We start from the raw sequence: 19,363 nt of genomic DNA, 5'->3' as shown, positions 1-19,363 counted from the left end.
TGTGGATTAATTGACTTAATATTCATTAATTAATGTTTCAACTAAAAGTTAAATATAGGATTGTTAAATAGTTATTCGGGACTGTTTCAACACGTCAAATGGTTTAAATGTGCAAGTTTTAACTTGACTTCCTGTTTTAAGCTTGTAGCCTTTTATTTTGAAGGGTACGCACTGCTGCTCAGCATTTTGGCACGAAAAGTAACTTCTCATGGGACCGGTGATTTATTTTATTTATGTATTTATTTATTTGTGTGTTTTTTTAAATGGATGAAACCAAATGCTATAAAACGCTGATTCCTTTCCTTACCGACCATTAAGGCACAAAGTTAGTGTTTGTGATACTGTGAGACAACATTGTGAATTTTGTCCCAATTCATTGTGATGTAAAGGAAGTTTTAGCCCAATGTTAAATTAAGCTTCTTTTTTGTCATCGGCGCTTACATTGGTTTGAAGACTAAAATAAACGCGAAAAACCATCAATGCAAAAGTGCAAGCAACCGTTTTACTTTGTTAACTGTCTCAATGTTGGCATAGACTTATTTTGTTGTTTCACTCACCCAGTTGACTGAGAGTTGACTTCACTGAAGCTCCGCGCCGTGTAGGCTGAGGCTAGGAGCGCGGTAGACGCTACACATCGTGAAAGCCTCCTTTGCATAATGTAATCTTATTCCAAGTGTTGCATTGAGGCAACTGGTCATTAATTTTAACAAAGTTAAGACACACTTTTGTTCGCGTAGCCATCATTGGGCACAAGCACGTCATCGTGCGCGTTCTTCTTTGTTGGTTCACGCCGCTTCTTCGTTGTTTTTTGCCACTTCATCGCGGCTGGAGGATTAGGCATAGAAACTGAGAACCGAAATTTTTAAAATTTGAACGGTTCCGGTTCTGGAGCCTCGATTCCCAACCCTACAAAGCAGTGCATGAGACTACAGTAACATTAGTCCTTGTGGGAAAATTACCCCTCTGAAGCGTTGAGGCAGAGATGTTGCTTCAACCTTTTTTGTACTCAAATTATTCAAGTTATTCGATTAATCGTTCCAGCTCGTTGCAGCCCTACAGTATAGTGTACCTGTATACTGTTCAGGGTTTGTTCTGCCACTTACACTGAGCAAGAGTGTTTGTGCGTGTGTGTCTCTGCATGTGTGTGTGTGTGTGTGTGTGTGTGCGTGCGTGCTTGCGTGTGTGTGTACACAACTGACTGACATCTATGCTGTGATGCTATCATGACGTCTGGCATGTGCATACGCCCTTCGTACTTTTTTTCAGAGAACTCAAGATAACTGAAATTAGGTACAGACCGGACCTTGAGTTGAACAGAGTCGGCCCGACATCGACACTCAAAATACTATGAACTATTTGTATTTATAGGTTTCCCCTCAAAGTAAGAGTGATGCATAATGCATAAGCCAGTGTGTCACAAGTAAGTACAGCGCATGAATAATGGCCACAACCTGCGGCTTACGCCTCACCATAATTTGGTGGCACGGTTGATGGAGCAGCATTGATGTGGCCGCCCAAAGGGAAGTGAAGAAGTCACGCAAGCTGGGGTCACGCAGTGTTATTTGCACTAACCCCCCCGAACTCTCACTTTTGTCCAAATTTATAACCCAATGTCTAAATGACTCTCATCAGACAGGAGGGACAACTGAGGACCAAAAGGATGACTGCTACTCATACAACAGTAGAAACTAAGATTCCTTTAACTCTGCTTGGCCTAGTTTGTTCGTCTGATGAAGCGCTTTCAGCAGTTTCAGTAGTAAATGGCATTAAAAAGAGGTCTTATTTCCATGTGCAACACAAATGGTGAGCGCATGAAACTAAGATGGAGTGGGCAAATGCATTTGTGTGCTGTTGTTGTTTATTTTAAGTTTAGTTACTTTTACTTTTTTTGATGAAGCAAATATAGCAAGCCTATAATTGGACCATTTTGTTCTAATAGTCCATCCATCCATCCATCCATTTTCGCTTATCCTCATTAGGGTCGAGGGCTAACTGGAGCCTATTCAAGCTATCTTTGGGCAAGAGGCGGGGTACACCCTGAACTGGTCGCCAGCAAATCACAGGGCACATATGAACAAACAACCAGTTACACTCACATTCAAACCCACAGGAAATTCTGAGTCTTCAGTTAATCTACCATGCATGTTTTTGTGATGTGGGAGGGAAACTGGAGTACCCGGTGTACACCTACACAGGCACGGGGAGAACAGGCAAACTCCTCACAGGCGAGGCCGAATTTGAACCCGGGTCCTCAGAACTGTGAGGCAGATGTGCGAACCAGTCATGCACTGTGCCGCCCCGGTTCTAATAGTGAAACTGAAAATTTAATATCATGATCGGCATTATCACAATACACTGGAACCTTGATATAACAGACTAATAGGGGAGGGTGGTCGTCCGATTTAGCAGATTGTCCGTTACACTGAAGCACCTTTTTTTTTTAAGGCCATATGCACCCATATTACTGTACAGTACAAAATTATTGTTTGGTAGTTTTTTTCATGGCCTAAAACAGCCAGTAGAATACAAAGTTATTGTAAATATAAATAAATCAAAAAAAGCTTGGAAATTATTACCCCGGTGTTCTTGGTCATGGTGACATTGTTGCAATACAGTACTCATAGGTGAGTCGCTTTCATGAGGAGTGAGGAATTAGTATGCTTCCTCGTTCCAAATTTGTTGGCAAAGGTGACCAAAAAAAAAAAAAAAAAAAAAAAAAAAAAAAGTTATTGTACCAAAAACAGCAAGTTCCAGACTGCAGAGAATTGTTTCGTATTCCTCAGAGTTAACACCGCAGCCATGCCACTCTCTCTTTCTCCACATCAATGCACCACATTCAACATGGCCGCCACGTAGGCACGTCTTTAGGAATTGGATCTAGTAATATTGTATATCTGTGACCCGAAAATATGTCAGTCTCATCCTCTGCCTGCATTGCGGCACAGCGCCAGTAATCAACAGCGGCCACTTCTGGAAATTACAAACTTTGTCAACGGCATTTTAAGTGACAAATGGAAACTATTTTTGGATATATTCTTCATTCCCGAGGGTTCGTTTTAGCCGATATCCGTTATATCGGAGTCCGTTTTATCGAGGTTCCACTGTATTGCTAGAATAAATGTTAACACACACACACACACAAAAACAGATGCATACTAAAAGCCTGAAAGCACTGAAACACATTTTATTTTTGATATAAAAAAAAGTTGCTGCCATCTGTACTTTTTGCAAGACCCCATGAAATAAATGACCAAGATAGATAGTGATAATAGTCATGGGACTCTATTAAGACATTAATTCAGTTATTCAGCAGCTTTGTACTCAATCACATAGCAAAGGTTAATTGAATACTCTAAATTGCCCGTAGGTGTGAATGTGAGTGCGAATGGTTATATAAACAATGGTTATATTATTTATACGTGCCCTGCGATTGACTGGCGACCAGTCCAGGGTGTACCCCGCCTCTCGCCCGAAGATAGCTGGGATAGGCTCCAGCACGCCCACGACCCTAGTGAGGATAAGCGGAACGGACTGGTATGTTTGTGTCCCAACCTCTTATCAGGGTGACCTTGAGCAAGGCACAGAAGCCCTGAAAACTAGACTTTACGCCGATCTGATCGGTATCGGCCAATAATTAGCAATTTATGCTGCTCGGCTTTCATGTTGTAAAAAAAAAAAATAATAATACACCCTGACTCAGCCCTCATTATTCTCGGGGACTTTAACAAAGCTAAACTCAACCACGAACTCCCTAAATCCAAGCAGCACATCAACTGTCTTACCAGGGAAAATAACATTTTAGACCACTGCTATACTACGCTAACTAACGCATACCGTGCCAAACTTCGTGCAGCCCTGGGCTCGTCTGATCACTGCTTAATTCACTTAATACCGACATACAGGTAAGAACTTAAATGCGCGAAGCCTGCAGTGAAAACAGTGAAAAAGTGGAAAATTGAAGCAAAGATGGAACTTCAAAGCTGTTTAGACTGCACAGACTGGAGTGTCTTCGAAAATTCAGCTGGCAGCCTGGATGAATATTCGCACATTTCACACATTCAATAACAACAAGCCGTGGTTCACTGCCAAACTTAAGCAACTTCGCCAAGCTAAGGAGGACCCATATCAAAGCGGGGACAGGGCCCTGTATAATCGAGCTAGAAATCTGCTGACTAAAGAAATTAACATTGCAAAGAGGAACTATGCAGCAAAGTTGGAAAAAACAGTTTAGCGCTAACGACTCCGTCTGGCATGCATTACAATCGCTGACCAATTACAAGCGACGATCCCCACAAGCTGAGAACAATAGCACACGAGCCAACGACTTGAATACCTTCTACTGCAGATTTGAAAAGGACACTTTCACACCTAACACCCACTCAGCCGCACCACCGACCACAATCACACCCCTGACTTCTGCGTTGACCATCCACGAACAAGGTGTGAGACGCATCTTCAAACAACAACAGATTAACAAAGCGGCAGCCCCGGACCTTGTGTCCCCATCCTGCCTCAAAGTCTGCGCGGACCAGCTCGCTCCAGTCTTCACACAGATCTTCAATAGATCGCTGGAACTGTGACAGTCACAGGTCCCCTGCTGGACCCCCTGCAGTTTGGCTACCGAGCAAACAGGTCCGCGGATGATGCAGTCAACATGGGACTGCACTTCATCCTAGAACACCTCAACGGCACGGGGATCTACGTGAGGATCCCGTTCGTGGACTTCAGCTCTGCACAAACGACTGCACCTCAACGCACCCAGCTATCAAACTCCTGAAGTTTGCAGATGACACCACAGTCATCAGGTCTGCGGATGATGCAGTCAACATGGGACTGCACTTCATCCTAGATCACCTCGACAGTGCAGGTACCTACACGAGGATCCTGTTCGTGGACTTCAGCTCAGTGTTCAACGCCATCATACCTAAACTCCTTTCCTCCAAGTTTCTCCACTCCAGCTCAGCGTCTCGCCTGCCATCTTCCAGTGGATTTACAGCTTCCTGATGGGCAGGACACAGCAGGTGAAGCTGGGAGAGACCACCTCATCCACACGCAGCATCAGCACTGGGGCACCCCAAGGTTGTGCCCTCTCTCCGCTGCTCTTCTCTCTCTACACGAACGACTGCACCTCAACGCACCCGGCTGTCAAACTCCTGAAGTTTGCAGATGACACCACTGTCATTGACCTCATCAAGGACGGTCACGAGTCTGCATATCGACAGGAACTGGAGCGGCTGGAGCTGTTGTCAACACAACCTGGACCTGAACACGCTCAAGACTGTAGAGATGATTGTGGACTGCAAACGGACGCAAACTCTGGACAACACCCGTCCATATTGCCAGGACAGTGAGAAAGTTAGAGTAAGCATGTCATTAACAGTATTTGTCAAAGTAATTTTATTACAGAAAGTTAGCACCCATTATTTCTGTCATGTTGTAATGTTGATTTGACCTAAACTTATGTCAGTGGCCAATCTTGAATGCCTCCTAGAGGTCATTGATGTTTTAACTTTTGCCTAAAATGCTAGAGAATAATTTTGAAGATACAGTACACAAGTATATACCATAAATGAACAAGTCATGTAAGTAGACATTGCTCCATTTTGTGATCGGATTGGTGATTGGTTATCAGTTTTTTAAAATTGCTGATTGGTGACCGGTGATCGGCCCCAAAAATCCTGATCGTGTAAAGCCTCCTGAATCAGCGATCGGTTTAATATAAGCAGCATCAAAACAAATTCGTCCAAAGAATGATTGCTAGAGGTGTAACAATTAATCGATACTCAAAGTAATCCACAACTATTTTGATAATCAGTTCGTTTAGAGAATTGTTTAACTTAAAATTGTCAAAATCCTCAGAATTGCAGCCTCTAAAGAGTAAATCTCAGATTTCTGTAGTCCTCCATGAAAGCAGACTGATTACAGTGCGTCTGTTTAATCAAAGTAAGACATTTGCAAACATCTACTTTGAAAAGCATTTTTGATTTCACAGACCAAACCAGTGACTGAATTCATAAATTTTTGTGCATTTTCAGCACTGTCAATTTTAAATGACATCCTGTTTTGAATGAAGGGGTGGACATTTTAAAAAAATAAATGCTTTATCTAATTAATCGATTAATCCAAAAAATAGATTTATCAATTATCAAAATAATCAGTTGCAGCCCCAGTATTAACTAGCAAGATGAAAAAATCTGGGGGAGAAAAAAAACACCATATAAACTTTATACACAGAAATTACAAATGGCAGCAACCAAAATGAATTTTCAGGCATGCAAAATTTCAAAATGTGTCACAAAAAAAACACAAGAATCTCCTTTTTAATTTGTCACAAAAATGTAAACACAAAGATTTGCCAGACAAAAGAGAGAGTGATACGTGACTTGGACAGCCTGACATCGATTGCAGAAAAGAGGATGCTTAACAAGTTTCTGTCCATTACGGACAATCCACAGCATCCAATGTGGAGTACCATCTCCAGGCAGAGGAGCAGCTTCAGGGACAGGCTGAGGAAATCCTTCCTCCCCTGTGCAATGCAGTTTTGAATTCCACCTTGGTAGAGAATCGCTAATATCACATTCCCATGACAATGATCACCATGTACTTTATTTTGGACCTTCAGATTGCACTGGAATTATGACATGAGCCAAGTCCTTTAACAGGCAACGATCAGCTGGATGCTTATCCAAACTGACACCAATTCCCTGAGGTTATCTTCATACACGTAAAGTATCCTTATCTGTACAGTATCCTCGTTAGCCTGTGAATGGCGTGGAGATGGATTTGGTTTCAATTGAGATTTACGAAGCAACGGTGCATACATCAGGGCTAAAACATCCATGTCTTCAAGGCAGAGGACATACGGCCTGATGAGAGATGCTGCTCTGTCCACAAAGGGCCGAGTATTCCTGTTGCCTCCAGTTATGCGTTACAGTAAGATCACAATTGACTTCAACCTAGGGCCAGCTACAATATCGTGGCCTCTTTACTGCCTCTGCATGGGGTTACCAACATAAAACGGACCCTTGCGGCCGCATGCAGTTTTCTTGACAGAGGAAGTGGTTAAACACAAACACACGTATACACACACACACGCACAAAGGCAAATGCACACACACTCAGCTTTTTTTCCCCACTTAACGCATGTCACATCAGCAAGGTTAGCAATGCTGCAGCATCTTTTAGACTGTAGAATAAGGCCCTTTGTTTTGTAATAAATTAGACCATTTTGTTTGAGAAGCGCCACTTTTACTGCAGATACAAACACTTAACAGATGGTTACGCAAAAAGAATATAAATAGCAATAATAATATATTTAGACAAAAAAAATACAAAATGTAAAATTATATACAGTGGTGCCTTGAGATAGGATTTTAATTCGTTCCGTGACCTTGATCATAACTCAAAACACTTGTATCACAAATCATCTTTCCCATTGAAATTAATAAAAATACCATGAATTCATTCCAATCTCCTCCCCAAAATTTTAAAGGTCCCATATTTTGGCTATTTAGACCACCACAGAGTGAATCTCTAACATGGACTTACCGTAATGTCTCGTGTATAATGCATATTTTGTTCCCAAAAGAATTGGCAAAAGTCAATAGTGCACATTATACATGGGTATAGGGGAAAATGAAAAAGACTTTCAAATTGTTTAAATGTATGCCGCCATCTAGAGGTTATGAAAAAGCTGTACACTTTCATTCCAATATGCCACCGCCAACTAGAGGTCATGAGAGAAGTGTACACGTTCATTCTAAGATGCCACTACCACCTAGAGGTTATGAAAAAGGTGTATCCTGCACTTTCATTCCAATACGACAGGGGTACGTATGACTGCCTATACAGTGGGTACGGGAAGTTTCAGACCCCCTTAAATCTTTCACTCTTTGTTATGTTGCAGCCATTTGTTAAAATCATTTAGGTTCATTTTTTTCCTCATTAATGTACACACAGCACCCCATATTGATAGAAAAAAAATTAATTGTTGAAATTTTTGCTGATTTATTAAAAAAGAAAAACTGAAATATCACACAGCCATAAGTAATCTGACTCGTTGCTGTGACACTCCTATATTTAACTCGGATACTGACCATTTGTTCTGATCATCCTTGAGATGGTTCTACACCTTCAATGGAGTCCAGCTGTGTTTGATTATACTGATTGGACTTGATTAGGAAAGCCACACACCTGGCTATATAAGACCTTACAGCTCACAGTGCATGTCTGAGCAAATGAGAATTATGAGGTCAAAGGAACTGCCTGAAGAGCTCAGAGACAGAAGCCTCTCCTCAGTGCAAGACACATGAAAGCCTGCATGGAGTTTGCTAATAAAAACACCTGAAGGACTCCAAGATGGTGAGAAATAAGATTATCTGGTCTGATGAGACCAAGAAAGAAATTGTTGGCCTTAATTCTACATGGCATGTGTGGAGAAAACCAGGCATTGCTCATCACCAGTCCAATACAGTCCCAACAATGAAGCATGGTGGTGGCAGCATCATGCTGTGGGTGTGTTTTTAAGCTGCAGGGACAGGAAGACTGGTTGCAATCAAAGAAAAGATGAATGCGGTCAAGTACAGGGATATCCTGGACGAAAACATTCTCAGTGCTCAGAAGGAACCTCAGACTGGGCCGAAGGGTCACCTTCCAACAAAACAATGACCCTAAGTACACAACTAAAATAACGAAGGAGTGGCTTCAGAACAACTCTGTGACTGTTCTTGAATTGCCCAAACAGAACCCTGACTTAAACCGAATTGAGCATCTCTGGAAAGACCTGTAAATGGCTGTCCACCAACGTTCACCATCCAACCTGACAGAACCGGAGAGGAGAAATGGCAGAGGATCCCCAAATCCAGGTGTGAAAAATTTATTGCATCTTTCCCAAAAAGACTCATGGCTGTATTAGCTCAAAAGGGTGCTTCTACTAAATACTGAGCAAAGGGTCTGAATACTTATGGCTGTGTGATAGTTCAGTTTTTCTTTTTTAATAAATCTGCAAAAAGTTCAACAATTCCGTTTTTTTCCCCTGTCAATCTGGGGTGCTGTGTGTACATTAATGTGGACAAAAATGAATTTAAATGATTTTAGCAAATGGCTGCATTATAAAAAGAGTGATAAATTTAAGGGTGTCTGAATACTTTCCGTACCCACTGTATGTACAGTTGTGCTCATAAGTTTACATACCCAGGCAGAATTTATGAATTATTGTTTTCTTTAAATACGACTGATGACTGAACAACAACCATCATTAATTTCTTTATGGTTATGTCAAACTGTGCCACATGAATAGCATCCTCCTCTTTAAGCACTCTCATTCTGGAAAAAAATTGACTGAAATCATTGCCTGTTTCACATAATTTTTCACTATTACTAACTTCAAAGGCTCATCCCAAATGCATCCTCCAGGAAAATATTAAGTACAATATGGTTCTGTTTTTATTGTCCATTTCTGAATTTGAAGTTAGTTCATCCTGTGTTTTGACATAATCCCTAACATCGCTCCGTCGCTAATACATTTAACATTCGTAAAATAATTAGATAATTGTAGCCACGTTTCCTAATTAATAAAACATGTACAACCGGATCAACTCTTGTCGCCAATGTCACGTGTGCTTCGCGGTTCCGCGGGGACCACAACAAAGGCCATGACCCGCAGCACCTCAACGTGAAAATACAAAATACAACAAATATGACACTGGCCGATCTGATGAGAAAAAATGTTGCTTAAACATAGGAGTAGCAATAGAGGATGTCCGCTCCAGAGGTGGGTAGAGTAGCCAAATATTGTACTCAAGTAAGAGTACTGTTACTTGACAATAATGTTACTCAAGTAAAAGTAAAAAGTAGTCCAAAAAATTACTTAAGAATAAAAAGTACACAGGGAAATAATTACTCAAGTTCTGAGTGAAAAGTGAGGAACTTCAGATTTTTTTTAACCACAGTATGAACATCCATCCATCCATTTTCTTTACCACTTATCTTCACTATGGTCGCGGGCTGCTGGAGCCTATCCCAGCTATTTTCAGGCGGGAGGCGGGGTACACCCTGAACCGGTCACCAGCCAATCGCAGGGCACATACAAGTTGTAGAAACAAACAACCATTTGCACTCACATTCATACCTAAATGCAATTTAGACTCTTCAATCGACCTACCACGCATGTTTTTGGGATGTGGGAGGAAACCGGAGTGCCCGGAGAAAACCCACCCAGGCACGGGGAGAAGATGCAAACCCCAGACAGGCAGGGCCGGGATTTGAACCCCAGTCGTCAGAACTGTGAGGCAGATGTGCTAACCAGACGTACACCGTGCCACCAGCATGAACATCAATTTAAAAAAAAAAAAAAAAAAAGACAAAATAAAATGTGAAAGTACAAGTTCCAATGTTACCCCGTGTGTGTGTGTGTGTGTGTGCACAGTCAAAACTACAACAACACATCGGCAATTTACTGCACGGCGTTTTCGAAAGTTATACGTGAGCTGAAATAGGCACGTTTTCCATACAGTGCCAGACAAATACTACAATTCATGAAAGCTGTTGTTTTTGTTTGTCTAAATGTAAACAAGAGTAGCGCGCCGTTGCCTCCAGGGTAACGACAACCTTCCCAAAATGGTGGCCATGTCGTTACCATGCCAATGACATCGCGACGCGTGTATTATAAGAAAAAAATGGGGAAAAACCTGTGGTGGTGGTCACCGGTGTTCGGGAGATTATGTTCATTTAAGGACTGCTTGAGGTATGTTCACGTACTTTTAATACAATACAGCTCACAAGTAGGCAACAAAATGTTATGTAGCCTAGCAAGGTAGTGCTAGCACTAACAGTTGTACGTAGGTATGCCGGTGTTATGTCGAATCATACTCTAAAGTTTCGGTGTGTGTGAAGTAATTTAATTACAAAAAAGTAATTCAATTACAGTAAGTTAGCACCCATTATTTCTGTCATGTTGGTTTGACCTGTCTGATTAGAATACATGACCTGACTAGAGCAGTGATTTCCAACCTTTATGGCGCGAAGGTACATATTTTACAAATTGGAAAATCTCACGGCACACCAACAAACGAAAATGTCGCAAAAAGTGCATACGTTAATTACGGTATGTACTTCCTGCCATCTAATAGAAGAGCATATATTTGTTCTGTCTGTCACTATGCCTCACTGGCATAAATAGAGGAAAAAATATATTATTATTATTAATTATTTCCTGTAAATAAATAATTTTTTGACCAGTTGAATAAAATTGTATAATTTCCCACGGCACCCCTTAAGATCCCTCATGGCACACTAATGTGCCACAGCACACTGGTTGGGAATAACTGGACTAGAGAATACTTTTGAAGATACTCAGTATACAGTACACAAGTATAGTATATATAGTCATTTAAACAGACACATTGCTCCATCTTGTGATCGGATCGGTGACCGGTTATCGTTTTTTTTTTTTTTTTTTTTTTTTTTTTAAATCGCTGATCGGCCCAAAAAAATCCTAATCGTGTAAAGCCGAAATGAAAAGGATGCAAACGAGCTCTTCTAATGAGATCCTCAAAACCAAGTACCTGAAACTCCCCATTATTCATGCACCCCTCCCTCCCCACCATGCAGGCATGCCCCCGCAGAAAAAAATACAAATTTAATACAAAATACCAGCGCTTTTGCTGTGAAATACTGTTACAAATTTACTATGTGAATGCAATTGTAGATATATATTCCCAAACAACTATTCATTCCGTGTATAATATAGCCGGTATTATATGTAGTCTGGGCAGCACATTGTTGATGTGGCTAACACGTTTTATTTAATTTATTTAAAATCGTCATTTGGGTCATGAGTGAGCTGGGACCTAACACAGCTGACTTCGGGTGAGAGAAGAGGCACACCCAGGACTGGTCACCAGCCAATTGCAGGGCACATACAAACAACCATTCAGACCAATGGACAAGTTTGAGAGGGATGTCCGTGTCACATTTGTTATGAACCCGAGTCAGAGTCTTTGATTTTAAGTATCTCCCGATTTCGAGTCCCGATCCGATACATATAACTACCAAAACTCAAATTTTAATATTTAAAAAAATAAATAAATTAGTAATAAGTAAAATGATATTAAAATAGAAATTTAAAAATATATATATATTTAGCAAAAAGAAATAATTTGGGTAATCTTAATTAATCTAAAACAGGAAAATTTCAGTCTGGTTTCATTTCAGACATTGAGGGGGGTAGGGTGGGGTGATTGGATCTGCTGCTCCTCCTGTGCATGCCTTGGCCTCTTAGAGGCAGTGTGGTGCAATGCGTGCATGGAGCTACACGTTTGTAGTACAAAAAAAGAATTCAAACAAAAACAGAAGAATGAACGTCACGATAAAAGAATTGAACTCATTTTTCACAGATTAGAAAGAATATATGCCTGCGAGTATTGTTATATTACCTGTCTGTTTGTGTATAAATATTTTTAATTTGAAGGTAAATCCCACCCGTGATGTAATGGTAATTCTAATTAATGTCAATGGGGGTTTCCATTGACTGTTAGCATTAAGATGGCGATTTCTAAAGCGATCAAGTCTCTTGTATTTAAATATACAATGCGTGTAATTCTTTTTGTTCTGTGTTTAGTTTAACAGTAAAATACACCTGGGGTGTCAAACAGTTTAGTGACGCTCGGGGAGGGCAGGGACTGTGTTTGTGTGTGCGTGACACGCACACAAATACAAAATCTGCGTGTCACTTTTGGTCACTAATTTATATCAGTACTAAAAATATCCCAAACAGTTACATTGTTTAATATAAAATGAAGCTATTACTGTTGCACTTGACAAGATCTTTTTACCGTTGTATTATTTCGTCACTTTGTGACATTGAAAATGTCAGAAAATGACTAAAACCAATCTTTTTCCAACCGATCTCGATCAGCTAAAAAAATCATGTTATTGACCCCGAATTTCGGTCACATGATCGGATCTGGACATCACTAGTATCTGCCGATACAGTGTGCCGAGGTGATACTTCGGGAATGCATTATGTGGGGAAAAAAAACTGCTTATCCAAATTGTGTCAACTGTCTTCATTTTTTTGTAATCAAATAAAAGCTATATAAAGCTAAGCTATTTCTGCCCTATTTGGCAGTATCTTGGTACCTCAGGATTAATATGGTGCTTTATGATCTTTAAAAAATTAAGAAAACCAAAAAAATCTGATCTCTTTCTACTGATACCAATCAGCTGATAATTATGTGATCGGATAAGACAACTAATTTTGAGTCTCCAATTAACCTAACATTCATGTTTTTAGAATGTGGGAGGAGGCAAGACTACCTGGAGAACAGGCAAACTCCAGACAGGAATGCCGAGCACAGATTCGAATCACCAACCTCAGACCTGTGAGGCAGACAAGTTAACCACTACTTCAGCATGCCACCTGTCACTTGCACCATGCAGTGTAAATACAGCCTAGGTCAGACAGGATTCCCAACTGGGTGGGGGGGGAAAAAAAAAAAAAAAAAAAAGTTTCAAATGTGGACCCTGTCACTTTCAAGCCTCTAAATTGTGCCAGTTTGCATATCACCCCAAGTTACTTAGTACAAAAAAAAAGAACGATGTTTACAATATATAAGACAGCTACCGCATGCTTACAGTAAATGTCAAACAAAACAAATGGGGCCCAACGTCATGGGTTGGTTTATCCTCCATGGGATCCCCAAATCCCTCGCCGCACCTCTACCCCACATATTGGCTTCTCCAGCCCCCGCTGGCCTGTCTCCAATCCAGTATAGCCAATGCATGGAGACATCATCTGACGGCCCACTGCGGCGAACACCTGCATTAACACCCCCGGTGTGTTGCAACAACTGCGTGAGAGGCTCCCTCGGTTCACCAAGCACGATGCGGTATATCCGTAACGGAGCCTCGGACGGCAGGAAGGCAGGCAGGCAGCGGCTCCAGGGTAAAGCCGAGGTGACACGACTTCCATAAAGCACTACCATCTCATGTTTTATGTTTGTTTTTTTTTTTTTTTTTTTTTTTTTACACTCAGGACCAGTCTACAGCCAATTTAATACTTTGACACTGAGATGTGTTCTCTTAAAAGCAATAACCAGCCGCGTGGAGTTACATAAACACAGACAGAGAGGACAATCCAAATGAGACGCTATTAGCAAGCTGATTTCTATGCCCTCAAAAAAGAATGTAGGCGTACTCACGTCTTGAATGCTTCACTGTGGCTCGCCTTCTCAAATCAAATAAAAAAAAAATAAAACCACACAGATGTCTGGCCGACTGCGTGTCGTCCGACGGCGGCGTGGAACACAAAAGAAGCGAGAAACGGAGAGGTTGTGTGGGGAAGTATTGGTTGTAGGCAGGCTTTGGCATGCGTGGATGTTTTGTATGAATGTATGTGCTGCGGTCGTGGCCACACGAGCGACTGACTGGCTGGAAGTGAGGCTGGATGAGTTCGGCCTTCTTCTCCGACGCGGTGTTGTCCGTTTGTCGGCGGGCTCGCCGGACGCGACGGTGCACCAGCGCCACCAAGTGACGCGGAGTTCTTTTAGGTGCGTTATACATGACTTGTAAAAACGTTTCACTCGTCTTTTGTAGGTAGATGAATGGCTGATTGATGTATAAATGGATATGTTAATAGATGAATGGGTGGATATATGATAGATGGATAAATACAGTAGATGGATGGATGGATGGAAAGGTAAATAAAAGGTAAATAAATGAATTGTTAAATAGATGTATGGCTAGATGGCTACATAATACAAAGCCCAGTTCCAATGAAGTTGAGACCCTTGTGTAAAATGTAAATAAAAACAGAATAGAATGATTTGCAAATCCTTTTCAACCTATATTTAATTGAATACACTACAAAGACAAGATATGTCATGTTAAAACTGATTAACTTTTTTATTTTTTATTTTTATTTATTTTTTTGCAAATATTCACCCATTTTGATTTTAATGCCTGCCACACATTCCCAGAAAAGCTTGGACAGGGGCATGTTTACCACTGTAGTACATCACCTTTCCTATTAACAACACTCAATAAACGTTTGGGAACTGAAGACTAATTGTTGAACCTTTGAAGGTGGAATTCTTTCCCATTCATGCTCGATGTACAATTTCAGGTGCTCAACCGTCTGCGGTCAGCGTTGTTGTATTATGCACTTCATAATGCGCTACACATTTTTAATGGGAGACAGGTCTGGACTGCTGGTAGTCTAGTCTAGTACTCGCACTCTTTTACACTAAAGCCACGCTGTTGTAACACGTGCAGAATGTGGCTTGACATTGCCTTGCTAAAATAAGCAGGGACATCCCTGAAAAAGATGTTGCTTAGATAGCAGCATCTGTTGCTCCAAAACTGTATGTACCGTTCAGCATTAAATGGGACCTTCACAGATGTGTAAATTACCTATGCCGTGGGCAAAAACACACCCCCATAGCATCACAGATGCTTTAAACTTTGCGCTAATAACAATCCAGATGGTCATTTTCCTCTTTCGCCCAGAGGACACGATGACCATGATTTCCAATAACAATTTGAAATGTGGACTCGTCAGACCACGGCAAATTTTTCCACTTTGTGTCAGTCCATCTTAGATGAGCTCAGGTCCAGAGTAGCTGGCTGCCTTTCTAGGTGTTGTCTTTAAATGGCATTCGCTTTGCATGGTAGAGTTTTAACTTTCATTTGTAGATGTAGCAACAAACTGTGTTAGCTGACAATGGTTTTCTAAAGTGTTCCTGAGCGCATGTGGCAATATTCTTTACATAATGATAGCAGTTTTTAATGCAGTGCCGTCTGAGGGAGCGAAAGTCACGGGCATTTATTGTTGGTTTTCGGCCTTGTCGTTTTCATGCAGAAATTTATCCAGATTCTCTGAATCTTTTGATTATATTAAGGACCATAGATGATGAAATCCCTAAATTCCTTGCAATTGTACATTGAAAAACCTTGTTCTTTAACTGCTGGACTATTTGCTCATGCAGTTGTTTACAGAGTGGTGGACCTCACCCCAGCCTTGCTTTTGAACAACTAAGCCTTCCAGTTATTCTCCTTTTATACCCAATCATAACACTCACCTGTTTCCAATCAATCTGTTCACCTGTGGAGTGTTCCAAACAGGTGATTTCGAGCATTCCTTAACTTTACCAATCTTTTGTTACCCCGATCCCAGCTTTTTTGGAGCGTGTTTCAGACATCAAATACCCAATGAGAGAATACTGGATTTGCAAAAAAAAGAATAACGTTCAGGCGGCACGGTGGACGACTGGTTAGAGCGTCAGCGTGGGTTTTCTCCGGGCACTCCGGTTTCCTCCCACATCCCCAAAACATGCATGAATTGGAGCCCGTAGGTGTGAATGTGAGTGCGAATGGTTGTTTGTTTGTATGTGCCTTGCGATTGGCTGGCAACCAGTTCAGGGTGTACCCCGCCTCCTGCCCGACGACAGCTGGGATAGGCTCCAGCACGCCCGCGACCCTCGTGAGGAGAGGCGGCTCAGAAAATGGATGGATGGACGTTGTCTTGCTTAATCATTAAAAACTTGGACCAGAACTCGACAATTAACATCTTATAGGTGTCCCCGTCCAATTTAAAGAAGATAATGTCATGTAAAGGGTGTAATTTTTTTTTTAAGTCACAAAGTTTTATTTAAGATTGCATTGAAAGGGACAAGCATCACATTTATACAGTTCTTGATATCTAAACCATTAGGTGATTAAATCCAATATATAAAGATGTACATGGAATGAAAAAAGTCATGCTTATCAATTTAAGGAATACATGTATAATTTGTCACAAGGCATTATGCATGTTTTGGCTGGTGCGATTTATAGTCCGGAAATATATAGTATAGATATAGTATATATAGTACGGTACAACAAATCCGACAGCACCGTCATGGTGTAAGTGACGAGGCAAATGATATGCGGCATGCACGTGTGCCTGAACCTCTTCCACACCTGTGTGGACAAAATACACATTTTGGTCAGGTGCACGTAAGACCAACAAATGAGTGCAAAAAGTGCAAAAAATAAAGCCCGATGTTGAAAGTCTCAATGATGCTGTTGGCTTTGGATGGGGAGCAAGCCAAATTGACAACCATCAGGTTAACGCAGTAGATCCTGTTGATGTAAGAGCCACAGAGCTTTTTCCCTAAGAGTGACGCAGTATTCATAAACATACAAAACAGAGGTATGAACCAAGAGAAAAACACAAAGAGGGACACTCTCTGCTTTGTCATGAAAGATTGGTAAACCAGAGGTCGACACAGAGCCACATACTGTCGTACACCATCAGCGCCAAGATGGAAAAATCATAGCAATTTGACAAGTATATGACATAACCCTGCAGCATGCAGCCAGCGTAAGAAATGACATGAGACAGAAGATCCAGCAGGAATTTGGGGTAAAAGCCGGCATTAATGCATAAATTACAAAGGAAGATATACATTGGCTTATGGAGCTTTGTGTCCACAACAATGACAAAAATAATGGTAAAATTGCTCAACAGGATTATGAGGTAGCACAGTAATACAAGCACAAAAATGGTTATTGTCTGTAAAAATGGAAAATTCAAACCAGAGAGACTGAACATTGTGACGATAGAAACATTTTCCATCATAAACAACTTCAACACAAACTCACATCACACATAAAATTACACAACGACACAAATGTGTCAGGGAGACGTGCATCCGCCCCCCCGAACAACCATGCGCAGTGACAGCTAGTCAAAGCCTTTTGGAACTAAACAGCGTTACCTTTGGGACTAAAACAGATCAATCGCTGCGTGTTGACGCCTAAAAGACTCAACAGCTGTTGGCTTTTCGTCAAGCCTTAGATGAGCTGTCTTATTTCAGCTACTCTACTCAGTGCCTAAGAGGGACATGACATTGCCAATCAAATAAAAATCTGCATGCGTTTTCCTTTAGGTCACTCCACAAAATGTGGAGTTTGACTGATGAAACTTAAACACTAATTTCCACTACACACAAAAAGTCAGGGATTTCCAGCTTTTGGGTGAAATGAAAATCATTTAAACCAATAGTCAATCAATGTATTTCCAAGAACGTTCTCTTCTATACTTTTTCTGTGACTCTTCCAGTCTCTGCATCTCTGATAATCGGGGCGAAATTGGTGTTAGTGATCAGGTTCGCAGATTCTAAGAGGAAGCCTTCAATGATTTTGGTCGCAAAAAAGTGGGTTTGACAGGATCTTGAAGATAGTATAATATTTATTCACAAAGCACGACAATTACTATTTCAGTGTAAATTCATAGTTATATGAAAATTTTTGAGTCTTTTTTGAAGACATTTTCTTGGAAATGTCTGGTTTTGCAATGAAATAAAAACAAAGACAAATTTTTTTGATACATTTTAATAAATAATACATTTGACTCAATTCACACAAAAAAAGAGATTTCTGCTTTTGCGTTTGAACTCTTCAATTAATGCTAGAATTGAGGCTCTTTTAGAGCGGTGTACAAACATTCCATTAATCGTGCAGAATTCGAGCACTTCCCCTCTCTTGCGAGTCAAGTCAGCAAAGGCCAATTCTCTGATGTCTCTAAAAGATTATCCTGAGTGATTATTCTGGTGTGTGGGGTGGGTTAAAAGTAATTTTTCCTCCTTGATCTGCTTGGAAAATGGGAAGGACAACAATTTTAAATGTTGAACACGTAGTTTAATCGTTTCGATACCGAACCCTAATGTGTATGGTTAATGTTCACAAAGGTTTTATTGAGGCCACCGGATTTTTCCTTGTTTGTTGAATATGGTAAATGGTAAATGGATTCTACTTACATCGCACTTTATCTACACCATCACAGTGACCAAAGCCTCACATTCACCTATTCACACACATGTTCATACACTTTATTATTAATCAGTTTATTTGAAAGGGGACAATGCAATTTCATAAAACACATGAAATACACATGGTTAAAAAAGCCAGAATTAGCCAGAAGGCTGGTTATTATGCTACATGATGAATTCCAATTGTGTTGATCGCATCTTTCTTTAAATTGGAAGACGAAATGTTTCTGCAGCCCTCTGAGCTGATTTTGCTTCTGCCATCAATGAACGTCAATAAGCACATCCCAAAAGAAGCCATGCAAACCCATTCTATGAAATTAAGTCACAGATTAGAATTTATGTTTGGGATCATGAGCACCCCTCCTGGTGGCCATCACCTTATCGTGGTGGAGGGGTTTGTGTGTCCCAATGAACCTAGGAGCTAAGTTGTTTGGGGCTTCACGCCCCTGGTAGGGTCACCCATGGAAAACAGGTCCTAGGTCAGGGACCAGACAAAGCATGGCTCCAAAAACCCCTATGAAGAAAGAAACAAATGGATCTAGGTTTCCCCT

The 19,363-nt window shown here is 40.9% G+C and overlaps 2 protein-coding genes across 6 annotated transcripts in view; both read right to left on the bottom strand.

Moving 5' to 3' along the window:
• adarb1b (adenosine deaminase RNA specific B1b) overlaps nt 1-14,452 on the bottom strand; it is a 150,664-nt gene extending 136,212 nt beyond the window's left edge. For 2 of the 5 annotated variants that reach the window (XM_061691443.1, XM_061691444.1), the window contains exon 1: nt 14,202-14,452. In XM_061691443.1, the coding sequence (XP_061547427.1) occupies nt 14,202-14,370 (169 nt within the window). In that variant the 5' untranslated portion in view covers nt 14,371-14,452. The remainder of the gene's footprint in view (nt 1-14,201) is intronic. The other 3 variants (XM_061691445.1, XM_061691446.1, XM_061691447.1) reach the window with 2 other exon arrangements.
• A 1,277-nt stretch (nt 14,453-15,729) lies between these two features.
• Nucleotides 15,730-18,931, bottom strand: LOC133410598 (olfactory receptor 6E1-like; the record flags this gene model as incomplete). Its single annotated transcript, XM_061691976.1, is given in 5 exon segments — nt 15,730-15,740; nt 16,872-17,021; nt 17,024-17,281; nt 17,284-17,530; nt 18,917-18,931. Coding segments are annotated over 5 exon segments (681 nt in total), but the record flags the coding sequence as incomplete, so codon positions are not given.
• Between the last annotated feature and the right edge of the window lie 432 nt (nt 18,932-19,363).

The sequence above is a fragment of the Phycodurus eques genome, chromosome 12, assembly GCF_024500275.1.
Source record: "Phycodurus eques isolate BA_2022a chromosome 12, UOR_Pequ_1.1, whole genome shotgun sequence".
NCBI lineage: Eukaryota > Metazoa > Chordata > Actinopteri > Syngnathiformes > Syngnathidae > Phycodurus > Phycodurus eques.
Note: the sequence above shows the minus strand (reverse complement) of the source record. Positions and strands in the feature narration are given on the sequence as shown.